Source organism: Melopsittacus undulatus, chromosome 3 (assembly GCF_012275295.1).
Source record: "Melopsittacus undulatus isolate bMelUnd1 chromosome 3, bMelUnd1.mat.Z, whole genome shotgun sequence".
Classification (NCBI taxonomy): Eukaryota; Metazoa; Chordata; class Aves; order Psittaciformes; family Psittaculidae; genus Melopsittacus; species Melopsittacus undulatus.
Genome location: NC_047529.1, coordinates 111,687,171 through 111,710,629, shown reverse-complemented (window position 1 = coordinate 111,710,629; position 23,459 = coordinate 111,687,171). Strand labels below are relative to the sequence as shown.

Genomic DNA, 23,459 nt, shown 5'->3' with positions numbered 1-23,459 from the left:
CCGGAAAATCAACAATGTCCCTGGAAAATGCACTGTCTGTTTTGCTAGCATCACTTCAGCAATGCTGAGCAGCACACCCTGCAAGTGTACAGTTCAGCCTCTTACTGCACATAAAACAAGGAAAGAAAAATACTCCAGGCTTTTGGTTTTGCCTCTGCCTTTTCATCTTGGGTACAAAGGGATGCAGCGTCACCAGTAGAAGCATAGACTCGTGGTTGTGGGTGTCAACTTCATGATAAGCTATGATATTCTGTTTTCTGACAGAGAAAAGTGGGGCAGAGAGGAAAAACAAAATACAGTGGGCTGGTAAAGCATGGAAAGGTCTTAGCAGTGCCAGCAGGCAGTCTGGTTGAGTGCGGCACATCACACTGCCGTCCTGTTTCATGGTTTTCCCTGTTGAGATGGGGACTATGAGACACGTTTCTAATGAATAATAGAAAGCACTTGGCTGTTATTTCCCTGTCCTTTTCAGTAGTGGCTAGATGTCAAAATCTGATGAAGAAATGCAAAGAAAGAGAAACACATTCATGTATGCGGAGCACAAAATCTCTGGTCTCTGATAAAGGTTAAGCTCATACTGTCTCCTCCCTCACAGTGGGGGGACAAACATTATTTCTCTCTTCTCCCCAGTGACCACTGAAACATGCCAAAATACAGCTATTTCAAAGCCTCGCTCTGAATACTGGAGAGAAAGGCTCCAAATGTTCCATAAGTTATCATGAAGAAACACAGGCTCCTCCTCTGCTGGTCATCTATGCCTCACATCAGGATGGAAAGCAAAGAAAATCCTTTCACCAGTTTCTTTAAAACCAATCCAAGCAATGGCATCTGGAGTTGTGCCCACTCCAGCAACCCATGGGATGTGGCAATAATTACAGAGCTATGCATCATTCAATCACGGTATGAGGGAGGTACTTAGGGCATTCAGTAAATGCAGCAGACAGGGAAGTGCTTGCTCTCGTGCACTTGGACTCTGATCTGCCCCTGGCAAATCTCACATACAGCTGGAGAAGAAAGTGGGTTTGGAGGCTATTCGAGCACCTATGTATGCTGAGAAGTGTCCAGTGGGATTTTTCAGGTGTATGTCTGTGCCAGCTGGACACAACTCCATGGAAGTTGCACGGAATGATAGAATCCCAGACTGGTTTAGGTTGTATGGGAACTGAGAGCTCATCCAGCTCCAACCCCCTGCCATGGGCAGGGACACCTTCCACTAGAACAGGTTGCTCCAAGCCCCTGTGTCCAACCTGGCCTTGAACACTGCCAGGGATGGGGCAGCCACAGCTTCTCTGGGCACCCTGTGCCAGGGCCTCAACACCCTCACAGGGAAGAATTTCTTCCTAATGTCTCATCTCAATCTCCCTGTCAGGTTAACAATGTTAAAGAAATGAAACTTGGGATCAGAAGTTCACAAGGCGATGCCCTGCTCCTGAAAACTGGATATCCCAATGGAAAGGAACTGGTTTTGCTTTCACAGAGTGCATTTCTGAATCCACTGCTCCTCCCTGCTGATGCACATCTTCATTTCCACCATGCACGCAGACCCTGCACAGCTGCATCTTAGAATCTTAGAATCAGCTGGGTTGGAAAAGACCTTTACAATCATCAAGTCCAGTCCTACCCCCAGCATTGCCGAGTCCACCACTAACCCATGTCACTGAGGGCTATAGAAGGTTTTGCCTTAATTTTGGTTTCATATTTTCCACTGGAAAATGTCAATTTGTTGGGGTTTTGCAGAAGAGCCAGTTTCAGTGAGGGCTTGTGGTTTCTCAGGGTTGTGATGGAGTGCTGCAGGGGAGGCAGGCAGGGAAGCACAGACCGGTGTGCCCATGATGGACCAGGATGAGCAGGGACTTAACCATCTTTCTGCAAAAGATTTGGGATATGAGTTCTCAGCTCATTCAGCTGTTGTGGACAGAGCTAAGAGGAAAGACCAGAGCAAAGGAGAACTCAGGGGTGGTAGCACTATCATCATCATCAGTTTTTAGAGGGGAGAGGTGAAAAGATTTCTACATCCAACCCAAAGCAGTAATCAGAAAGCAAAACTCCTCAGAGACAGTCCTTTCTCCTGGCTGGATTTAGCCACAGCTTGTCCTGGGGCATCCAAGGGGTCAACTAACAAAGGTTAATTTATTATCTCTCAACCTAGTAAGAGCAAAGCACTTTGCTGACAGCTCCTAGCTTTAGGCAGCCACATTCAGTTCTCCATCAGGCCCTTGTAACCCTAATGATTCTGTGATCATGCTAACACAAACAACACCCAAGTTTCCATTTTCCAGTGCCTATATCCTCCAGCACAATACCATTATCCTTCCCTGCCTACACGTGGCCTTTTCCACCTCCCTTATGCTTCTGTTTTGTGGATTCATGCTGGCCCCTGGCATCAGTTCACAGTTAATGCGGACGCCCTGTCCTCCATACACTGGTTCTCAGCACAATTACTTTCTCAGCCATGCTGCTGTGAAGTACTTAATTACGTTGTTCATTTTGCATTTATTGGACTGTGCTGTGCTTCCCCTGAATTCCTTAAAGCAACTCCCAGGCCTCCTGAAGGAACACTACCACAGGACACGAATGAGCACACTGTTCTCTCCAGCACAGAGCAAACACACTGCTAATGGTGTTTTCTAACGGTGACAGACTCTCAGCCTGTCTTTGGCTGCAGCACTGGTGAAAACCCCTGCCTAGTCCATGTGTGTGAAGAGACATGGCCATGATGGTTTACTCTCCACTGTCATCGTCATCAGACAAATCCCTTGGCCCAAGCTTGAAAAATCAATAGCACTTAAACAAGGAAACCTGTTATTTTCCACTGGACAAACTTTAGTTGTCTCAGAAGCTTCCACATTCAATGCAGACACTGCATTGAAAACAAGAAAGAGTGGTGCTATGTCTTTGATATTGGAGACTGGTATTCTTCATATCTGAAGTGTCAGCTCTGACAAAGAAACAATGCTAGTAGATGTTTAGAGCAGACAGGTTAGAAAGACAGGAGAAAGGGTGAATGACATCAGTGCTGTGGAGTACAGACTGTAGTTGGCAATAGACATTTCTATCACCAGTAGATAGAAATATAAGTGAATGTTCCCTTGCAGTCACTGATGGGACTTCCAGTGTGACTCCTTTTCTGTCACATTACATTATCTGCCATGCTGGAAAACTCAATAATTACTCTGCAGGCACTTCTGAAGACATACTTGTCAGAGCAAATGATGGGGCAAGACTTGATGGCTAGTTAGGCACAGGCTGGAAACCTGCAAGCCCATCTCATGAAGGAAACAAACCAAACCACTGTCACTTCTCTGGTAAAAAATATTTCCATATTGAGCTTGGACAAGAAGAACAGACTGAGCAATTTCACAGGGGGAAAGGAGATGGCTCTTGGAAAGTAAATTTGCTTCTGCAGAACAGAAATTGCTTTTCTGCTCCTGGAAGGATATTGCCTGGTTTGCTTTTCCAGACGAGCAGTTCAAGAACCAATAGATCAGTTTCCCCAATAGGAACTCTGAGTGCTTGAGATAGAAAATGTGTTTTCCACTTAGAAGTCATGTCCACAGAAAATCCATAGCTAGAGACCATATAACCTGACATGAACCTGACCATCATCAACTAAACCCAAAATACTTTGTAGATTCCTCCCTCAGCAAAGTATCTCTCAAGACAACCACCATTATCAGAGGGACATACAAAAGTGAGGAACACACTACCCTCTTTAAATAACTCCCACTGCCCCAGAGAAAGGATGTCTTGCCCCACATTTTGGGTTTGGTGAACTTCCCTTGCTGGTGCACAGTGATGGATACAAAACTGAGTTACCGTGAGATGTTTGAACATTACCTCATGAGACAGATAAAAGGCAGCAATCCCCAGTGGCCAGAAGCAGCAGAGCATGGAGAACACAGTGAGGCCGAGATGGTCTCTTGGTGGCATCATCAGGAAATTGTCTTCACTTTCGGTGTCACTTGAGTAATCACTCTGGAATAGCAAGGGGGAGAGAAACAGAAAGGTGCTGGTTAATGGCATCATGATCACTCCTGTGCCACAGACCAAGGCTGTGATCATCTCCCCCGTCATGCCAGGGCAACTCCTTAACATCAAGACAGGCCTCACCAACTGTGTCACAGCCTCCATCACTATTGAATGAACTTGACGTGCTCTCTCTCTCACAACACAATGCCAAATCCTGAGCTTACTGGATAGATCTTCCCTATCCAGAAACCTTTCTGACTTTGGGAATCTTTTGACAATTTGGCTACATCATTGGCTGTCTTCACTTTGTTCCTGATCCTGGAAGAGCTTCACCTTAACACAAGGAAACTGTGGCTGCCCCATCGCTGGCAGTGTTCAAGGCCAGGTTGGACGGAGCTTGGAGCAACCTGCTCTAGTGGAAGGTGTCTGCCCATGGCAGGGGTTGGAAATGGATGAGTTTCAAGGTCCTTTCCAACCCAAACCAGTCTGGGATTCTATGACACCAGAGGAGCTGGACATTAGAGGGTCTTCTGCGAAATCAGAGTTACTTTCACCAGTTACAGTCAGTTTGGGTTAGCTGACCAATCATCAATATGGTCCTTTCACATTTAACAGTCTCTTTATGGATTTACATGGAACTTTTCACAATTACATCCTGATATCACTAACCTTCTGAAAGCTTTTCACTCCAGCAGAAGTTAGGGAATAGCATAGCTAATGGGCTTGTAAGGTTTTGGTGGTGATCAAGACTAAACAGACAATTTAATGTTAAGTTAGATGAGTTTAAGCAGTCTGAAATGCCAAACTATTAGGTTTTACATTTTTAGTGGTGTACCTCCAATGCATCCCCCAATCAAACAACAAGCAATCAAAAGAGAACCTGTGTAACCACTCAGAAGAATACCCAGCAAAGAGCATCCCTTTCCTGGCTGAGATATTCTGTTCATTGTTAGAGCAAAGATCCCTCAGAGTTACTCTCCTAATGAATCCGTTACTCCAGGCTTTTTACTGAGCTGATAAAAACACAATCTAGTTCTCCTTGAACAGAGCTCCTCTAACCTGGCAATCAGGCAATACCACCATCCCCATGCTGCTAGTAAACTCTGAAGAAGAAACAGGGCAAAATACATCCGGATGAAGCTGCAGTCATGTAAGTGACAAGAGACAGGAGTAGTGTCATGGGGTGGTAAGACACTGCAGCAGCAGCTGAGGGTCCCTTCAGGATGTGGAGGGATTCACCCCTTTTCAGATATGACATCTGGCTCCAGCAGCTTCCACTGCTATTGCACAACACACAATATCTATAGAAGGCAGCTCCTTTCCACTGCAAGTCAGGCTCTGACTTGGAGACACATTTGTGCTGCAGTGGGAAGGATGTAACCTCAGGTAGGTGCACAGTCCTCCCCCTGGCCAGGTGAGCTGTGCTCTCTGCAAGCCCATGCGAGGTGCTGCTGTGAGAACACCTTCCTGTGCCCATGGCCCTGCAGCAGGCATGACATCTCTCTAAATTATTGAGCACACAGCAGCAATTTCCTGCTTCCAATGGATCCTTTGTAGCAAAAGATGTTTTAATTACAACCACAGCCCTCCTCATCCTCCCTGACTACTGCTACACATCCCTCACTAACACAACTGGAGCTCAGCTGAGAAGACAGCACAGGGTAAAGCAAGCTCTGCCTCAGTTTACCCAAAACCCTTTTCGTGTCTGTGACAAGGAAGAGGTGATCTCAGGAGTGCAGGCATGACTGGAGTTGCCAGCAGATGAGGGTCCCCTCTGCAGAGCATAAACTCTTGCAGAAAGCAGAAAGCCCAGATGGATGCTGGTTACAGTGAATGGCAAAGAAAGCAAGCAGCCCTTTCCTTTCCCTCCCTCTTTCCCTTTCATTTTTCCTTTCTCATCAGGTCACATCCCTCCTATTCTCCCAGGTAATGTAGGAAAAGGACCTGCAGACAGTGGCCTGTTTCTGCAGAGAACTAGGTGACACCATTAGAGGTTTCAGGCTTTCACTGAATGACCTAGCTGGACATGGTGCACATCTCTGCACACCTAAAATGCATGAGGCACAGATGGTGTTGGCAGGACATAGACTGCACTTCTTCAGGAACTGTCGATGTGACAAAGGATGAAGAGGAGAAGTGAGATTCCCTGCTCTTCCTCTCCTTCCCTGCAGCTGGAATTCGGGTGCTGGACAATTCAACAGGAAGTCTTGACCTCTGTATTCAAGGGGGCTGCTTCTGATGCTTCCCAAGTGACCTGAGCAAGAAGTCAGCCTTGAACATAACCAGAAACATGCCCACCCTGGAGACTGGTAGAATGAAGCTCAAACGTTGATGGATTTTATTCCAGGAATTTCACTGGCTCCTCCAGCTGATAGCAATACTTCCTCAGCAAGTGAGTGCAGAATAGGGGAGAGAGAGAAGAGGATATTAATATGGGATACTGAATCATGTAGACACCTCATTCCGGAAAGAACCATGGCTTGGGAGCAGGAATGACCTGGCACAGAGCAAGGCTGTCTGTACACAGTGCGGAATGTGGGGTGTGCGCTTTGGGATGTATTTCATGGGAAGGACAACTAGAGCAGAGTGTTCAGTGAAGAGCAAGTTGAAAACAAACCCCCTCTGTGACGCACCACAGGAGGAACAAATGTGATCCATGGAGAGGAAGGGTACCTCGTGAGTTCAGGTCTGGTACCACCATTTCCCATCAGGAATCAGAAGGCAAGTACATGCATCATGCCACAGAGAAGTCTTCTACCCAAAAAGAAAGAAGCCAACCTCACTTGTAAGATAAATTTAAGATGCAATTTCACCACAGCCTGTAAGTGCCTGCATGAGTAGATAATTTCTGATCAGAGACAGCTCTTTCATTTGGCAGAAAAGCAGCAGAAACCCCAGCGGCTGAAAGCAGAAGAGATGAAGAGCAGACACAAGGTGCAGATTTCTAATAGAGATGGTGATGAACACTTTTCTGCAGTTGTAATGGATTTTCTATTACATGAAGCCCTTTCTTAAATCGAGGCTAGCAATCCCTAAAAGCTACGTGCTTTACCTCAACCCAGACATGATGAGTGCACAGAGGCTCTGCAGACAGCCTCCTGTGGGCTGCCTGTGACATACCAGAGGCTGGATTTGGTGGCCACATTGTCCCTTACAGTATTAAAACGCCAAGCATGCTGGAGAAGTCAGACAACAAGGTCTGCTGTGAACCACCACTGCCAGTAACCTTTGATAGATATTCAGGAAACAGCCCTCTTGGTATTACTCCTTTTTTCCTTCAAAGCAACCAATTCAGCAACATGCACACACTGCACACAAAACTAATTTCTGGTCAGGCCCTGTGGGATCTGCTTCAAATCCAGATGGTCCAGTGGTCTGATTTGGACAGAACAGTGCATGATGTGACTGTAAGATAATACGTGTTCTGTTTCCCTCCACTAAATGCCTCTTCCAGCAATGCAGTTAAACACGATAACCCTGTTCTGACCAGCACTCTGCATCCCTTTACTCTTACTGCAAGCAGTGTGAGTTCACTGAAATGCAGCAGACATTGAAGGCAGCAGCCTGGGTCGGAGGTCTCCTGCTAAGGGCTGCTGTTTATCACTGCTCTGCCTCGGCACATTTACTGAGTAGGTGTGCAGCATCTGGCTAATGCTTATTGAAGAGATGATGTGTCTAGAACCTGTTGCTATACGGAATCCCAGAATGGTTTGGGTTGGAAGGAACCTTAAAGCTCATCCATTTCCAACCCCTGCCACAGGCAGGGACACCTTCCACTAGACCAGGTTGCTCCAAGCCCCTGTGTCCAACCTGGCCTTGAACACTGCCAGGGATGGGGCAGCCACAGCTTCTCTGGGCACCCTGTGCCAGGGCCTCAGCACCCTCACAGGGAAGAATTTCTCCCCAATGTCTCATCTCAGTCTCCCCTCTGTCAGGTTAAAGCCATTCCCCCTTGTCCTGCCCCTAAATGCCCTTGCAAAATGTCCCTCTCCATTCTTTGTCCTGGTGACGTATTATTTATTTATTCTGTTTTCCCTATTTGTTTCCTTTTTTTTTGCTATTTTGAGTTTTGCTGTTGCTCCCTTTCAGTTTCAAAGGTCTTTAAATGATGCATTATCCACTAACCCTGACCTGGTCCAGCTCTTCCTGTTTCCCCAGCTCCCAGCCTGAATTGCCCGGTCAGTTGAGCAGCCAACCTTGCAGAATGGGCTCACAGAGGTCTCTCCTTGCTTGGAAAGCTTTCCATATATAACCTTGCAAAACCAAAACATACCAGGGGCAGAAAAAAACACCCTGGATACAACTATCCAAGCCTGTTCTTCCTCCTGTCTCCTGGATTTTGAACATCTGCCTTGGGATGTTTTCCTGACACCCACAGCCGGTCTGCCTATAGCTCAGGGACTGCACTGCACATTGTCAGTCTGAAAGCTCAGGGAAGTGCTGATGGGAAAGGGAATCACTCTGGGTCCTGGCTGCTGTTAACAGGATTCATAGGAGGGCACTTGGAAACTGCTGAAGGTGACTTCCCAGCCATTGCTCCCTTCACCTAGGGCTGGCTAATAAAGGTTAATATCCCTTGGCAGGACTCAGTATCTCCAGTCTCCAATGGCTTCTCCTTTAAGGGACAAAAATAAATCAAGCACAAATGAAGTGTAATCACTCTCGTAACCTCTTAATAATGTATCTGTGCAGAAATCCAGGGACATAAAGTGTGTGTGTCCTACGTGGTCAGACCAATGGCCCATAGAGCCCCATGCTCTGCTTCTGACAGCAGCAGAAGGACATGACATAAACCTGGCCATTTTGCAGTCCATCCCTTGCACTGCCTCAGCACCACAACTGCTGTGTAAGAGGTATCCTGTGTAGCACCCACAACTGTTCTGTAAGAGGTATCCTGTGTTCTTCTGAGCATGTCCATGGGAGAAAAGAAACTAAAATTGTGTTCCCAGATCCACAACACATCTCTAGGTGTGCACTGGCACAGGGTGCCCAGAGAAGCTGTGGCTGCACCATCCCTGGCAGTGTTCAAGGCCAGGCTGGATGGGGCTTGGAGCAACTTGGTCTAGTGGAAGGTGTCCCTGCCCGTGGCAGGGGTTGGAACTGGGTGAGCTTAAAGGTCTCTTCCAACCTAAGCCATCCTATGATGATTCCATGATTTACTGCACCATTTTCTTCAGTTCCCAATGTGCAGAATGGAGAAGATACTGTTTTCCCTTCTGCAATGACCAGTGAATTCATTAGTGCAAGGTGTAAGACCCTGAAGGGAAATGGCCATACAAGCAAGTACCTAAAGCATGCAAGACCTGCACTAGCCTGCCTCTTTGCCCATGCTTCAGAGCTCTCTGGTAGGCGAACCCCACCATGCTCAGGTCCCCAAGTGAATGTCCAAACATGTTTTCTGGATACCTACTCCCAGGGGCTGCTGAAGTTACAGGAGCTTGGGTCTTATCAGCACAATGCAGGACAACCCAAGACTGTGCAAACTGGAAACATCAGGAGAAAACAGGTACACTGTGGGTCTCAACATGCATAAACACCTCCAGGGCTGCCTCTTCATGTTGTGGAAGATGCGTGACCAGGAGATGCTTGGGAACACTGAGAAGAGGGGTTAGATGGAAGAAGACATGGCTTAGGAGCCAGCTTCTCTCTCTGGATTTTCATGCTCATGTCCCAGGGATGAGTTTCACAGCAGCATCCAGCAGTTTGTACAGGAATAAAAGAAGGCAGGTTTAATTCGAAAGCACTACATTTCCTTTCTTCTTTCACTCCCCAGAACATTCTATTTATTTCATTTTCAGAGACTGTTTCAGACATACATTGTTGGGAAAAAAAGGAAAAGGTTTTAAGAGAGTGCTCAGATGTATTCTTTTATGCTCACATATGAATAATTCAATTTGCTGCCATCAATAGCTTGAGTTTCTCTAAATAAGCCATCTATCTAGGGGCTAGGAGGAAAACTAGCAGGAGCGTAATATGACAAATGATGTTTCTGGATAAAAGATGGCACTGCATTTACACATGAACTCTAACAGGAGGATATTGCAGCTGGTAACTCTTGTAATATTTCATTGCCACCACATTTGACAAGTTGTCTGCCCATTAGTTTTGGTGTAAAGAACTCATAAGATATTTATTAGCGTTCCAGAGATACCTAAATAAGAAATCATTTTATTTCAGGGCTGGGCACCAAAGAGAGAAGTTTAAAGCTCTGACAGAAAGCACAGACTTCTGTGCCCAGGCCTGGTAATTGCTGGAGCAAAGTGGGGCTGTTAATGCTAATGAGAGATGCGTCTGAAACCTTTTTCCTTCCAGACAATTATGATTTTCACAGGCAGAATAACATTGCACCAGGACCCGAGGAGCACTGCTATTAAAAACCAAATTAAACATGAACAAGTTGCAGCAATGTGCAGGACCCCTGCTTCGGATCACAGAATCCCAGACTGGTTTGGGTTGGAAGGGACCTTAAAGCTCATCCAGTTCCAACCCCTGTCATGGGCAGGGACACCTTCCACTAGGCCAGGTTACTCCAAGCCCCATCCAACCTGGCCTTGAACACTGCCAGGGATGGGGCAGCCACAGCTTCTCTGGGCACCCTGTGCCAGGGCCTCAGCACCCTCACAGGGAAGAGCTTCTTCCTAATGTCTCAACTCAGTCTCCCCTCTGTCAGGTTAAAGCCATTCCCCCTTGTCCTGTCCCTACAGGCCCTTGTCAAAAGCCCCTCTCCTGATTTCTTGTTGGCACCTACAGTACCACTTAGAAGAGACACCCAGATCAAGCGCCCTACACTGCAAAGGCATCCAAAATCCCACCAAGAAAAGGGAAAGGTTTTTGATACAAAACAGATTTTTCCTTTGTCCTGCTTACCTTTCCAGCTCTTTTTAGCCTATCCTCCAACATCTGGCTAAAGAAGGTCTTGCTGGGTTTGGATTGACAAGAGAGAGATGTACTTTTCTGCTGCCTAAATGTGAGGCTGGATGTGTCAATAGCACCACTAGGCAATTCCTGCTGCAGTCACTTGCATCACTGCTGCATGAGAGGAACTAGGGCGAAAAGGCAGCAACTAGGGATTTTGTTTTGATTAAGAAAACGAGGCTTCCCACAGCCAATTTTGAAGTGCTGTAGAAGGGTGTGATTTGAGCAAACACCCTTCACATGCCTCTGAGAGGAACTTTTTGTCTCCCTGCGGAGGCACTGAATGCTGTATTACTGGCACATGCTGGGAAAAACACCTCTCTCTTCCTGCCTTATGAATACAGGGGGAAAAAGAGAATAAAGGAGAAGTCAGGCTCTTGTTGGGTTGCCCCTGTGCTGATCATAGGCGAGACACTGGTATTACAGGAGGTGAAAATGGAAGTTTTAGGACTTGTTATATCTCAATGGAGAAACCCCCAGAAGCAGAGAAACACCCACAAATAGTATCCTGATCTCAACCTGCCCATTCGAGCTGAAGCTATGGCTTTGCTCCATGCAGCCAAATGGTCTCTGCTAGGTTAGGAGGCTGTGACCAACACTGAGTGAAGCAGCCTGATGCACACCCTCCATTCCCACATCCACAAATCTGTGTTGTACTTGGGCAGCCGGTTTCAGCCAAACCCAAACAGATTTCTTTGGAAGCAAAAACAATGCATCATTTAAGAAAGCATGAAGTTGGTTTCCATAGTCTCCCCCATTTGGAGAACAAAATGTGTCTTACTTTACTGTGAGCAGTCAATGATGCATAGGAGCCTAAAAGACAACATTGCATTTGGGATCTAATGAAGTGTTTCACTCCATCAGCAAATAAAACCTTTTATTTCAGAGATATGGGATTCATTGCAGCTTGAAACCCAAAGACTTCTGATTTTGTGTTCATTCACAGAGAGAAACGTTTCATGTTTGCTCCATAATGCAAAACAATCTGCTTATGCCTAGCTCAAAGCAGGAGAAAGTAAGAGTTGGAATGCTAAGACAAGCTCCATGTATGTGAATGGATGCTGCTGGCCCCCAACTTACACAACATTTGAGCATACGGGTCACCTTCAGTTTCTGATCAGCCCATTCAGAGACAGGAGGCAAACGCTGGTCTCCATTAGGACCAGTGGGAATTTTGCCATTAGTATCCATAAAGTTGGAATTTACCCAACAAGCAAAGATGAGCAACCGCTCACCTTTCTGTCTGGAGCAGACAGTGATACAGCTGCTCCCATGCAGACCAGCTTCCAAAGCGGCTGATCCCATGCAGACCACCTCTTGGAAGCTGCACACTTAACCCCAAACATGTCCTCCTCCTTCCCCAGCCTTCCCCATGTATCCCAAATGACATCTGACCTCTAGCTCCTGGAAATCCTCCTCTTCCTCCACATCATAGGAGAGGGTGTGAATCTTGATGTCATCTGCTGAGAGGTCGATGAACTTGCTGTCCGTGTACTCCAGGCTGTCTTTGGTGGGAGAGCGGTCCTCGATGAAGGTAGTTTCACAGCACTCCGAGCTGATGCTCTCGCCCCATGAGCGCAGCACATTCTCTGAGTAGAGGATGATGTTGGGCCGGTAGTGAGACTCCACTGTCTGCTGCAGCATGTTGGGGTCCAGGAGCTGCTGTACAGGGTCATTCCTGCCATTCTCTAGGCAGCCCGGAGAGGAAAGACTGCCTGCTCGGTGGCTCTGGTACTGTGGGGTGGGGTACACGGAGACCAGCCCGTCTCGGCTCTCTGCCACCAAGTTCCTTGTATTAATTAAACCATTCCTTTTCCCGGCTTCAGTGATCTTATTGTGCATTAGCACACTGTTCTGCTCCACCAAGCCATCCATACTGGGAGGTGTCCGAGGGAGTAGGACAAATGGTCTTTGTTTTCTTGTACCTTAGATGCAGGTCACACTGGGGCAGTGGCTCCCATTTTCCTGAGGAAGAAAGGAAACAGACATCAAGGTGAGGACAAAGGCAATGTATAATGTATCAAGGCACCCAAATCAGCTTGTCTTCTGTATCACTTCAAGAGATAATGAATGGAGACTCAATAGCAGCCTTCCAATATCTGAAAGGGGCCTACAAGGATGTCAGAGAGTGAATCTTCATCAGGGACTGTAGGGACAGGACAAGGGGGAACGGGTTTAACCTGACAGAGGGAAGACTGAGATGAGACATTAGGAAGAAATTCTTCCCTGTGAGGGTGCTGAGGCCCTGGCACAGGGTGCCCAGAGAAGCTGTGGCTGCCCCATCCCTGGCAGTGTTTAAGGCCAGGTTGGACACAGGGGCTCAGTTCCCCCTGAGCTGGCTTGAAAAACGTTCAAGACCTCCATGGGACACCAATCATCCACCCCACTGAAGCCAGAGAGATGTGGCATGGTCCTGGAATGCCTCAGGAGATAGGAGGGAGCCTGTGGTGTTGCTCAGTCCTGCCACGGATCTAAGCATCCATTTGGCTGGTGCTTACCTACCATGTATTTAAACCAGCCTTGTAAACCAAACTTGCAGATTCTGAGTGACACTTTTTCCTTGGGATGGAGGAAAGAAAGCATCCAAAATGAGGCAAGGACAAGACAGGGACCATCCTTTCTACACAGAGTTCCTCCAGCAATAGGGCAATGCATTGCTCAAGACATCCTCTCCGGAGCCCTACATAGCAGTGCAGCTTGCATGCCTTGGGGAAGGTCAGCAGAGAGAGATGTGGATGGCAGCAAGCAATCCAGGAAAGTTGTTTAACCCTACAGTCATTCCTGGCTGTAGATACCCTACCAGAGTCTGACTCCATGTTCTTGGCTCTGCAAGTGTATTGCTTAATGGTAAAGAGCTGATGAGACTCTCATGTCACTTCATTGTAACATCTTAACAGGAGAAAAAAAGGAAATAAAATAAGGTGCCATTGATTTTTCCAGGTGAAATTCCCAAGTGGCCGGCCATTAGGTTTAAATCAATAGCACCTTGATTGCCAGTGCATTCTGATGCATAGCTCTAACAGGGTCAATTGCTGTCTAGGGAAACTGAGAAACTGTTGAGGTACCCAGAGATCCTTCATCAATATGAAGGCAGGATTAAGAGCATTGTCAGCCACAAATGAAATTTCACATCCTCAGGGATAAAGGAGAACCTCCCCTGGGATGTTCTCTTCTCAGCCACTGGCTGAAGGGAGTTAAATCAGATTTCCAAGGCCTCTGTAACCAGCGGCTACCTTGGTGTTGGTGGGAGAATTAGATTCGAAGGCTGGACTTCATTTCACTGACTGCAGACACCCAAAGGTGCTTCTTGGGGGACATTAATTGCAAGGTGAGCAGGACTGATGAGCTCAGTTTCTGGAACAACAATACCCATATGATATAAAGGGTGGGGGCTCTCAGCTTAGTACTAGCCTTCAGATGAGTGAAGCCAGGTGAAATGAGTCCCCTGTGTTCAGACCGAGGACAATGGAATATGCCCATCAGTGATGCTCAGGGGCAAAACGCAGCATGTGCTTATGCAGTGGCTCAGAGCCTCTATCCTGCTTTCAGGGACTCCTTGGAGGTGGATTCAGCCACCATCCTGTCCGCAAGCACTCTCACTGACCTGACCCAGGCCAACTTCACACGTCTGCATTGAGATTGCCCCAGTTTTCAGGTCAAACTGCAGCCCAAAGGATGGAGCAGGTAACTTCCCATCCTCCTGGGGGAAATGGAGGATGCCTTCCCTGCAGGGAGCAAACACTCAAAGCCAAAAGAGCCACTCTCATTACCTAGGACTGCAGTGAGGTTTCAGAATGATGCTGACAGGAAAATGAAACTCATCAGAGACCTCTAAATAAGAGATCTGTTCAGTCAGCTCCGAGATGCAGGGTTCATTTATCGGGTTTGAGCCAGGTTTCATTTGTCCTTTCACAGTTTAGATTTTTCCCCATAAACCACTCACTGGTACCCAGGCTGACCAGAAATAATTCTGCATTTCAGACTCAAGGCTGGAACCAGAAGGGAAAACCAAATTCAAGCTACTGACAAATATATCAAAGTTCACTCTAATTTCTGCCTTGGGACTAGACATTTATACCCAGGTCTCTGGCATTAAAAGTGAAGCCATTAGTTACTATAACCTTCATTCTTTCCAATTTCTCGCATTTCTTTCCCCTCTCTCTTTCTTATTTTAATAAGAAGTTGCAACCAGTGCCAAGATAGTCTGCAATGCTGTGGTTTATTAAGCTATCACTTGTGCTACAGCAGAACCCAGCTACAGTAGCTGCAGTGAGAGCTACTCTCTGCTGGGTGCTCTGCAGGCTCCTGCTATGATGACAGGGGCTGACAAACTAATTAAGCAAAGGGTGTGAGCAGGTAAATGCAAGCTGAAGGGAGGGCAAGGAGTGAGCAGCTGAACACTGTGCCCCAGCCAGACAAGGAGCAGAAGCCAGCTTTACTACTGCCTTCCATCCCCAAACTCCTTTGCTCTCCTGTGACCTGACAGGATGCTCTTGTCCTCCTGCCTCCATGGGGCTCTCCCCTTTACACAGCTGTAGCACAGCCTCAGGGTGCTTCAGCCTCTTGCAGACCCCTGCCCGGTACCAGAAGTCCTGTGTGAACAGGCAATTCAGTTACCTCTGAAATACCAGGCTACAGCTGAAACACCCCAACCCTTCCCACGTGACAGAGCAGGACATTCATCCAGACAGACCAAACATCACCAGGTTTATTGGTTGGGAAACTTGGATATGATGGCAAGCTGTGGTGAGGCTGAAGGCAGGGTCCCCATCCACTACCAAGGCTTATGGCCATACCCACTGCCTTTCACTGTGGTTCTTGCAGAGCATCAGCCAGGAGAAAGGGCTCAAAGAGCTCCTGTATCTCTGCATGGGATCCTGGATATAAGCAGAAATCTTCTCTCCATGAAGACAGTCAAGAGTTGGAAAAGGCTGCCCAGGAATGCTGTGCATCCCTCCATCCCTGCAGTAAAGACCGAGCTGGATAAAGCTCTGAGCAACCTGGTGTGATCTCATAGTTAACTCTGCTTTGACCATGAGACTGGACTAGAAACTACATGAGGTTCCTTCAGCTTGAGTTACAATACTACGATCTGCTCTAAAGTGATTCCCACTGCTTTCCATGCTCCCAACAAGACATTTGCTGCTCCCACATCCTTCTGCCAACCCCTCAGTGACTCAAAACCTAACACAGCATGGCCAGAAGGGACAACAACCACCCTTTGCAGGGCTGTGCCATCAGCAGGAACTGGAGCAGCTTCACAAATCCCAGATCCACTGGGTTTGGTGCTGGTTCTCCCAGTGCCACAAACAGAAAGCAGAAGGGAGAAAACCTCTTGAAGAGCAGACAAGCCAAATTATGAGAGCTGCAGCCTGATGAAGGGTTGGAAGATGCAGGTTTCCTGGTGCAAGCTTTCAGTTATAAGGGAGTTTTAAATGCATAATGCAGTTAACTTCATCATAGTTTAAGGTATTCCAAATACCTAGAAATTGTAACAACACATATGGATCTTTTACTTGAGAGAAACCTCATGCAATGCATAGATTTGGAGAGCTGATTATAAAGTGAAATATTTAAGGAAAGGAATGGGGTGAAAAAATCCCTTTCTCACTTGTATTTTTCTTCTTTGTTTTAGCTGGGCTCATTAAAGTGGTTTTGGTTTAAGAGAACGCTGCTATTTCAGCAGCTGAAATTCCTTTTGACCTATTAAGTAAACTACAGGGAGTTTCATAAGGCAATGCAACTAGCTCACACTGGGAGAATTAGGAATGCGTGCATTAGTGATAGCTAAATGTTTACTTGCTAAGAGTGAAAGCAAGAAGACCTCCATGCTATTTTAGTATTATCAACATGCAGCAAATCCATTGTGAGATATGGGCCTGTCCTGCCCTGAAAGGAGGGACTCAAGAGTGCAGTGAAGTGGTCAAGGTCACATCAGACACAGTAGCAGAGCTGGAAATAATATCCAGGTCTCCTGATTGCCTTTCCAGAGGTGTATTTAAATGTGGAAACAATTACCATATGCATATTAGTTCTGTCTGAATAATTGATTGCTTGATTCAGTAGCTGAACCAAAGAATGGGGGAGCAGAAAGGAGGAATTACCTTGTGTTGACTTAAAACATTATCCCTGCAACAAAATATTTCCTCTTGAGCAGATGGAAGCGTCTGCCTGAGCCAAAATTAAATGTGGAGTTTCATATATTTATTTTTAATTGAACAAACTGGGGCTTGGTTCAGTTTTCCTCAAGTTACCTCCAAGGAAAGCCTGACACATTCCAGCTTTTCCAGCAGTCCTCATTCCCGACTGTTCCAAGAGCCTCAACTCTTGGTTGAGTTCAGTCCAAATTCGCACCTTTTTTCATCTGATGACAAAACTGTGCTTTCCAGGTCATAAATACCTGCCCTGACCAACAACAGCTGACTGCCATGTAAATAGCCCTAACTGCATCTCCACATCAGCAGAGTACTTGAGCCTGACACACTCTCTCCTGCCTTCTCCTTCTCTGCTGGCTGCAAATGTAGACCCTCCTGTCTGAGCCTGGCTATCCATGCACATGCTGCACAGGATGACTTCACACCAGCTTGTATCTCTGGGTCGTTTGCAGCACTGTGGTTCAGAGGGTCCCCAGTAACACAGAACAGGACCATTTGAGAACCCCAAACGTATTCATCCTCATCACATCTCTCTGAGCCCCAACTCCATTGCAGACTGGGGAGACGGAGTTATGAGCACTGATTCTTGCTTTAAAAAGACCTACCTTTCCTAACAGAAGGCTAAGCTGACCTTCATTCTCCCTTCATCCATCCCAGAAAGCTGTTCTGTAAAACTCTCTTAATTATGTCCAGCACATTAAAACTAACCTTCGGGAGATAATAAAGAGAGAGACACATAATGAAGTAGCTCAGGTCACTACCTTCAGCAGCATGGTCAGGCTGAAGGCCCTTTTGCCAGCTCGAGGAGCAGAAAATTGTGCTGCCTTTCACTTTTGAAGCAAGTGAATACAGCTGTGCTCTGGGGTGTATAATTGCATCCTTAATTGCTGAGTGTCTTCATGAGAAAAACTTCTTCCTAAGTGAGCTCCTCAGTCTTCTTGGTCCCTATGCTACAGAGTCTGCATTAGTTGCTGAGGGTCAATCTAGATGTAAGGATCTGGGAAAGACTAAGCTACCACCAAAACCCTCTACCTAGTTTTAGTATTGCAACAGAATTAACATTCTCCAGCTTAGAAGAAGCTGCCTGATGCTCTGCCCTGTAGGAGTCTGCAGAAAGCCAAAGCCCCTCCTGCATGCAGCAGAGCATCTAAATGAACCCTGAGACGCTCACCCACAAACATCAACATTAAAGCATCACCCGGGCCTCTTGGTCTGCCTGCACCTACTCCAGTGCTTCCCTTTGACACAAAGTCCCTGTTTAACTGTGTCTTTAGCCAGGCTGGCCCACAGATAGCAGTACCCAGATGTGGCTCTAGGGCGAAATCCACTCAGGTCTTATTCCTGATGGGCAGCCAAGCACCCTTACAACCCAGTTCTTGCATACACCCAGCTCATCTGGCTCTACTCGCACTCCCACATTGCATGTGAAAAGCAAAGCAGGACAACATGCCAGCATCACACTTGTTCTGCCTGTAACACACCAATACTATGCTCTAGGCTGGGATCTGAGGTGTTCCTGAAGCAGGAGTGGTAAATAAAGAGAGGACAGAACAGGAGCACAGCCTGGTGGTGCAGGCTTGGTGCAAAATGAAGGTTTCCATTACCTCCTGCCCCGAGCAAAGCACCCCAGGGCTGTCAGTCACTTTGCTAGAAGAAGGCTTCTGTAATAGTGTGAAATTGCCAGTGCCAGTTCATCAGGGCGAGGATGATTTGATTAACCAGCCACTGCTGGGGCAATAAAATCAGCCTTGCTTCATCAGGCTCCAGAAGAATTGCAGAGCCAGGAATACGCTGTGGGACACAAGCTTTACGGGGTGATTCAGATGTAGCCAGACTGGTAGCTGGAGGCAGACAGGGCAGGCAGGGAAACACTGAAAAGTAGCTTCAGTGGGTGTAGATTGACCTTTACAGACCTTTTTTAATCCTATACTCATCCTTCCCTGCAGAAATCAGAGCTGAAATGAATAATGAAGCCCATTAGACTTGGGGCATTACCAGAGCCTGAAGAAAAATCACATAACCTCCACCCTTTGGGAGGAGAACAAGCATGGGACCAAGAAGATTTGTATATGGGAGGCACAGGCATCTGGCTGGCTGCAGATCAGCTCACCATTGCCTTCATGCTTTTGCAAGCCACGTGCAGTGGAGAGAAGGGATATGGTTTTGTTGCAGAGAGCACACGAATAGAGGCTGGAAGGCTTTAATTATGTCACGATTGTCTTCCAAGAAACCTATCCATTTGAAAGCTCCATTTCAGAGCTCTTCACTCTCCCTGGGGATTTTTAAGGGGTCCAAGCCCTCAACTCAAGCACAGAAACCCCATTAAAGCACTGCTTGAATGATGCCAACTTGATGTGAACCATCAGTTCATTCATCCCATGCCTCAGTGAACTAAAGTTTTAAAGCTTAAGGACAGAAATACTTCACAGCCTGGATTTGGATGGATGGTTCCTGAGAGAACTTTGCACATTCAGGTTGTATATAGATGCATACACACAGATAACATACCCAGCAGAACGCTGTGTATAAGCTGTGCTAACAGCATGCTAACAGCTCACACCTCTTACAGTCTGCACCTCTGTTTTGAAATGCAGTCTTTGCTGGTGCAGGGAAAATAACCAGTTTGCCACTCTCTCCATGTTATGACACCAAACCCGAAGCACATCTTATGATTCTTAGGTGCTGTAGGTTGCACCACTCTACTCAAATCCTCAGGGTCACACCTGATGAGGAGCATTTTGCTGTGATCTCATTGCTCAAAGTAGTTTCCAACTTTTACTAGGGAAAGAGTATTGAGAAACCTTTGATTTGATAACCAGGGATGTGCCTGCAGACATGAGCAGATGCTCACACACACACAGGCACTATTCACATTTGTCAAAGCAAAGCCACTAACATGCAGAGTAATTTCCTCCTGTCTAAACCTCTGCAGTTCTTTCCCACTTTTTCCCAGTGGCCCTGTACAAACAATAACCTGCAAGAAGTTGAATCTCCAAAGCAAAGAAAACATTTGGGAGTCCCAATATGTTGTCTGCAATCTTAATAACCACATAGGCAGTATTAAAAACTCTCCTGGGCAGAAGCATTTGTAGCTGTCTGCGAATAAGAATTCACAGTAAAGACTAAAACCTCTTATCCAGCTATGTTGCACCATCTCTCTAACACTATCCTCAGAATCTGAAGTACTTTAAATTCACAAAGCAGCCTTCCTCAAGTTAAATGTGTAGTGGTGGTGCCCATCTACACCAGTGCTGCATTGCATCTGCATTTGTACAACGAAGAGCCTCCCTGTGCCTGCGAGACTGATTCCAGAGCCTATGGCATCAGTGGTGGGAGATGTCTGCTTTGCCACTTAATAAAAGGAGACTTTGTTTAATTCCTACAAATGCATTTCTCCTATGTACAGCCTGGCATGACCTGTAGTTGCCAGGATGCCAACAAAGCATCACCTTGGCCAGTAAAATCAAAAGTGGCTTATTCTTCGGGGTGAGGTAATTGGAAACTAATCTGGAGAGCATCTAAATGCAGCTACTTTGAAGATGATAGCTCATTAACTATAATTAAGAGCAAGTCATTTAAATACATGAATGTAAGAAAAGTGCATTCTCTGCTCTGACTGCAATAATCCCCCTGAAAGTACCAGCTAACTGGGTTTAAGAATATCAAAGCATCTTTTAATTGTTGTTTACGAGGGATTAATGTCTAATTATTTGTGATTTGAATATTTAAGCTCCCTGGAAAGTTTAAGGTGGTGGTTTCTTTGGCTTCATTCTCTCTCATTACATACTGAGGCTGCAGCCTCTTGGCTTCAGTTGTTTCAAAGACAGTTCAACAGATTGCTCTCCAGAGGAACTCCTGCCACTGTTGCTCTTATGGGAGGACAAAACCTATCACGACCACCACCAGTCCAGCACAGACCCTTGCACCTCTCCTCCTGCAGCACACTCTGGACCAGCAAGAGCTGCCAGTCCTGCTCCAGGAAGCCTTGCACTCCTGCAGTGCCAGTTCCAGAAAGGTCTCAATGCACTTGCCAGCCTCTTCCTACTCAATCATAGAATCAACCAGGTTGAAAAAGATCCTCGAGTTCATCCAGTCCAGCTGTCCCCCAGCACTGCCAAGGCCACCACTAACCCATGGCACTGAGGGCCTTGTCTACACGGTTTGTGAACACTTCCAGGGACAGTGATTCCAGCACTGCCCTGGGCAGCCTGTTCCAATGCCTGACTGCCCTTTGGGGAAGGAATTGCTCCTAATATCCAGTCTAAACCTCCCTTGGTGCAGCTTGAGGACATTTCCCCTTCTCTTATCCCTTGATCCTTGAGAGCAGAGCCCAGCCACCTCCTGGCTCCATCCTCCTTTCAGGCAGTTGTAGAGAGTGATAAGATCCCCCCCTGAGCCTTCTCTTCTAAGACTAAAGGTTATTCTTGACCTTCTGAAGGGTTCTCCTTGATCCCTTATGGGATGCTTTAGGAGGATGGGGCAGCCATGCGGGACCTACCCAAGGTCACCCCTCTCTGCACCTGAGTAGCAGGGACCACTCCTGCCTCCTCACCTGAACCATTGCTCTCTCCAACTTGGCTGTCACTGCCAGGAAACTAAAGGATGGGAAGGAAAAGAAATTCAACGCGGCGCCTCTTGAGCAGGGACAGGGCAGCGCAGCCCCTCTTCCACTTCCCAGCCCAGGGTCTACGCTGCACAGGCAGGGTACCGGGTGCTGGCATGGAAAGATGCTCTGCCCCGCTGAGCTGGAGGGGCTTCCTCCTGGCCGAGGGAAGGGAAAAGGAGCACCCCACGCACACCTTCCCTTCCAGTGCTCCCAATCCAAACCTTGCCACTGGAAAAGCCGGATCCCTCCTCCTCTGACACCAACCCCCCCCCTTGCAAGACCGGGCACCGAAGCAGCACCCCCGCGGGTGTCCCCAGGGCTGGGGCAGGATCTCTGCAGCCCCGGGGTAGCCCCAAAGCCCCGGGGCTGCCCGCCGGGAACCCCCGACCGGAGGATGGGAATGGAGGGGTTGGTGCATCGCTGCCCAGAGGGAATGGGATGGAATGAGAGGGAATGGGATGGGATGGGGAGGGGGGGGTGTCGCTCACCTGCAAGGTGACCCGCAGCGCGGTGCTCCCTCGCTCCCTCCCTCCCATCCGCCGGGGGCTGCAGGAGGGGCGGCCGGGGGGGACCGGCTCAGCGCCCGGCCGGGGACACCGGCACCATCCCGACAGGCAGGAACCGGGACCGGAGGCTGAAGACCGGGGACCGGGCAGGGCTAGCGGGCGGCGAGGCTGCACCGCCGGGCTGCACTGTGCGCTTAACTCGCGGGGAGGAGGAGGAAGGGGAGGAGGAAAGGAGGAGAACCAGCCCTGCGTGGCAGCGCGGCCAACTTTGCTCCTGCAGCAGGAGCAGCATCACATCCCTCGCTGCTTACCCCCACGGCAAGATCTCCTCCTCCTCCTCCTCCCTGGCCCTTCCTCCCAGCCGGGGGGCTTGGGTGTCTCCGCTCAGCGCTCACTCCGGGGGTACCGGCTGCCCCCCACTCCTTGCTCTGCCAGCGAGGCTCCCGCAGTCACGCAGGCACCTATGTGCTGGCAGCTGCCTGTGTTGCCGGGGGATGCACCAGCTCCCCGAGGCGATGGGGAGCTCCAGCAGGTCTGAGGAACTTTGTGTGCTTAATTCTCAAGTGATAGCATGCCAGGCTGTGTGCTGCAGCACTGGGGAGGGGAGGAAGGGGGTGTTCCCTGCCTTCCTAACCTGTGCGTAGTGCGAGTGAGCTTGGCTGGTTCATCCTCTTCCCATCCCCTACAGTCCTGCTAGCCAAGTCATTGCCTAAAAGCTTCTCTGACACTTCTTTCTAGATGCTTCAACATCTATGGCTCAAAACACGGTTGGAATATTACATGCCTGGTTTAGAGCACTGCTTGCCTTGGCCACTGCAAGTAGAGACATGAGGCCTTTCTATAGAATCCCAGACTGGTTTGGGTTGGAAGACACCTTAAAGCTCATCCAGTTCTAACCCCCTGCCATGGGCAGGGACACCTTCCACTAGAGCAGGTTGCTCCAAGCCCCTGTGTCCAACCTGGCCTTGAACACTGCCAGGGATGCGGCAGCCACAGCTTCTCTGGGCACCCTGTGCCAGGGCCTCAGCACCCTCACAGGGAAGAATTTCTTCCTAACGTCTCATCTCAATCTACCCCTCTTGTTGCCTTTGTCTCTCTCACCGAGTTAAGACTGATTTCTCTCCCCACCTGCTTCTTGCTGGTTGTTATTCATAATCCCAAAATAACCCATGCCAAACCTGTGCTGAAGGGGAATGTTCAAGAATTAAACCACACATGAACTAACTTGAACCTGTTCTGGGGATTTTCTGCTTTTTTCCCTCTTTCACAACATTTTAGTTCTCTTCCAAACTCCAAGTGGTGCTCAGG

At 47.9% G+C, this 23,459-nt stretch overlaps 1 protein-coding gene across 1 annotated transcript in view; it reads right to left on the bottom strand.

Moving 5' to 3' along the window:
- SYNDIG1 (synapse differentiation inducing 1) overlaps positions 1-22,317 on the bottom strand; it is a 55,773-nt gene extending 33,456 nt beyond the window's left edge. Inside the window, exons 1-3 of the mRNA XM_034060955.1 lie at positions 22,134-22,317; positions 12,280-12,849; positions 3,838-3,975 (exon numbers count right to left, since the gene is read on the bottom strand). Of these exons, the coding sequence (XP_033916846.1) occupies positions 3,838-3,975; positions 12,280-12,759 (618 nt within the window). The 5' untranslated portion in view covers positions 12,760-12,849; positions 22,134-22,317. The remainder of the gene's footprint in view (positions 1-3,837; positions 3,976-12,279; positions 12,850-22,133) is intronic.
- Positions 22,318-23,459: the final 1,142 nt, after the last annotated feature.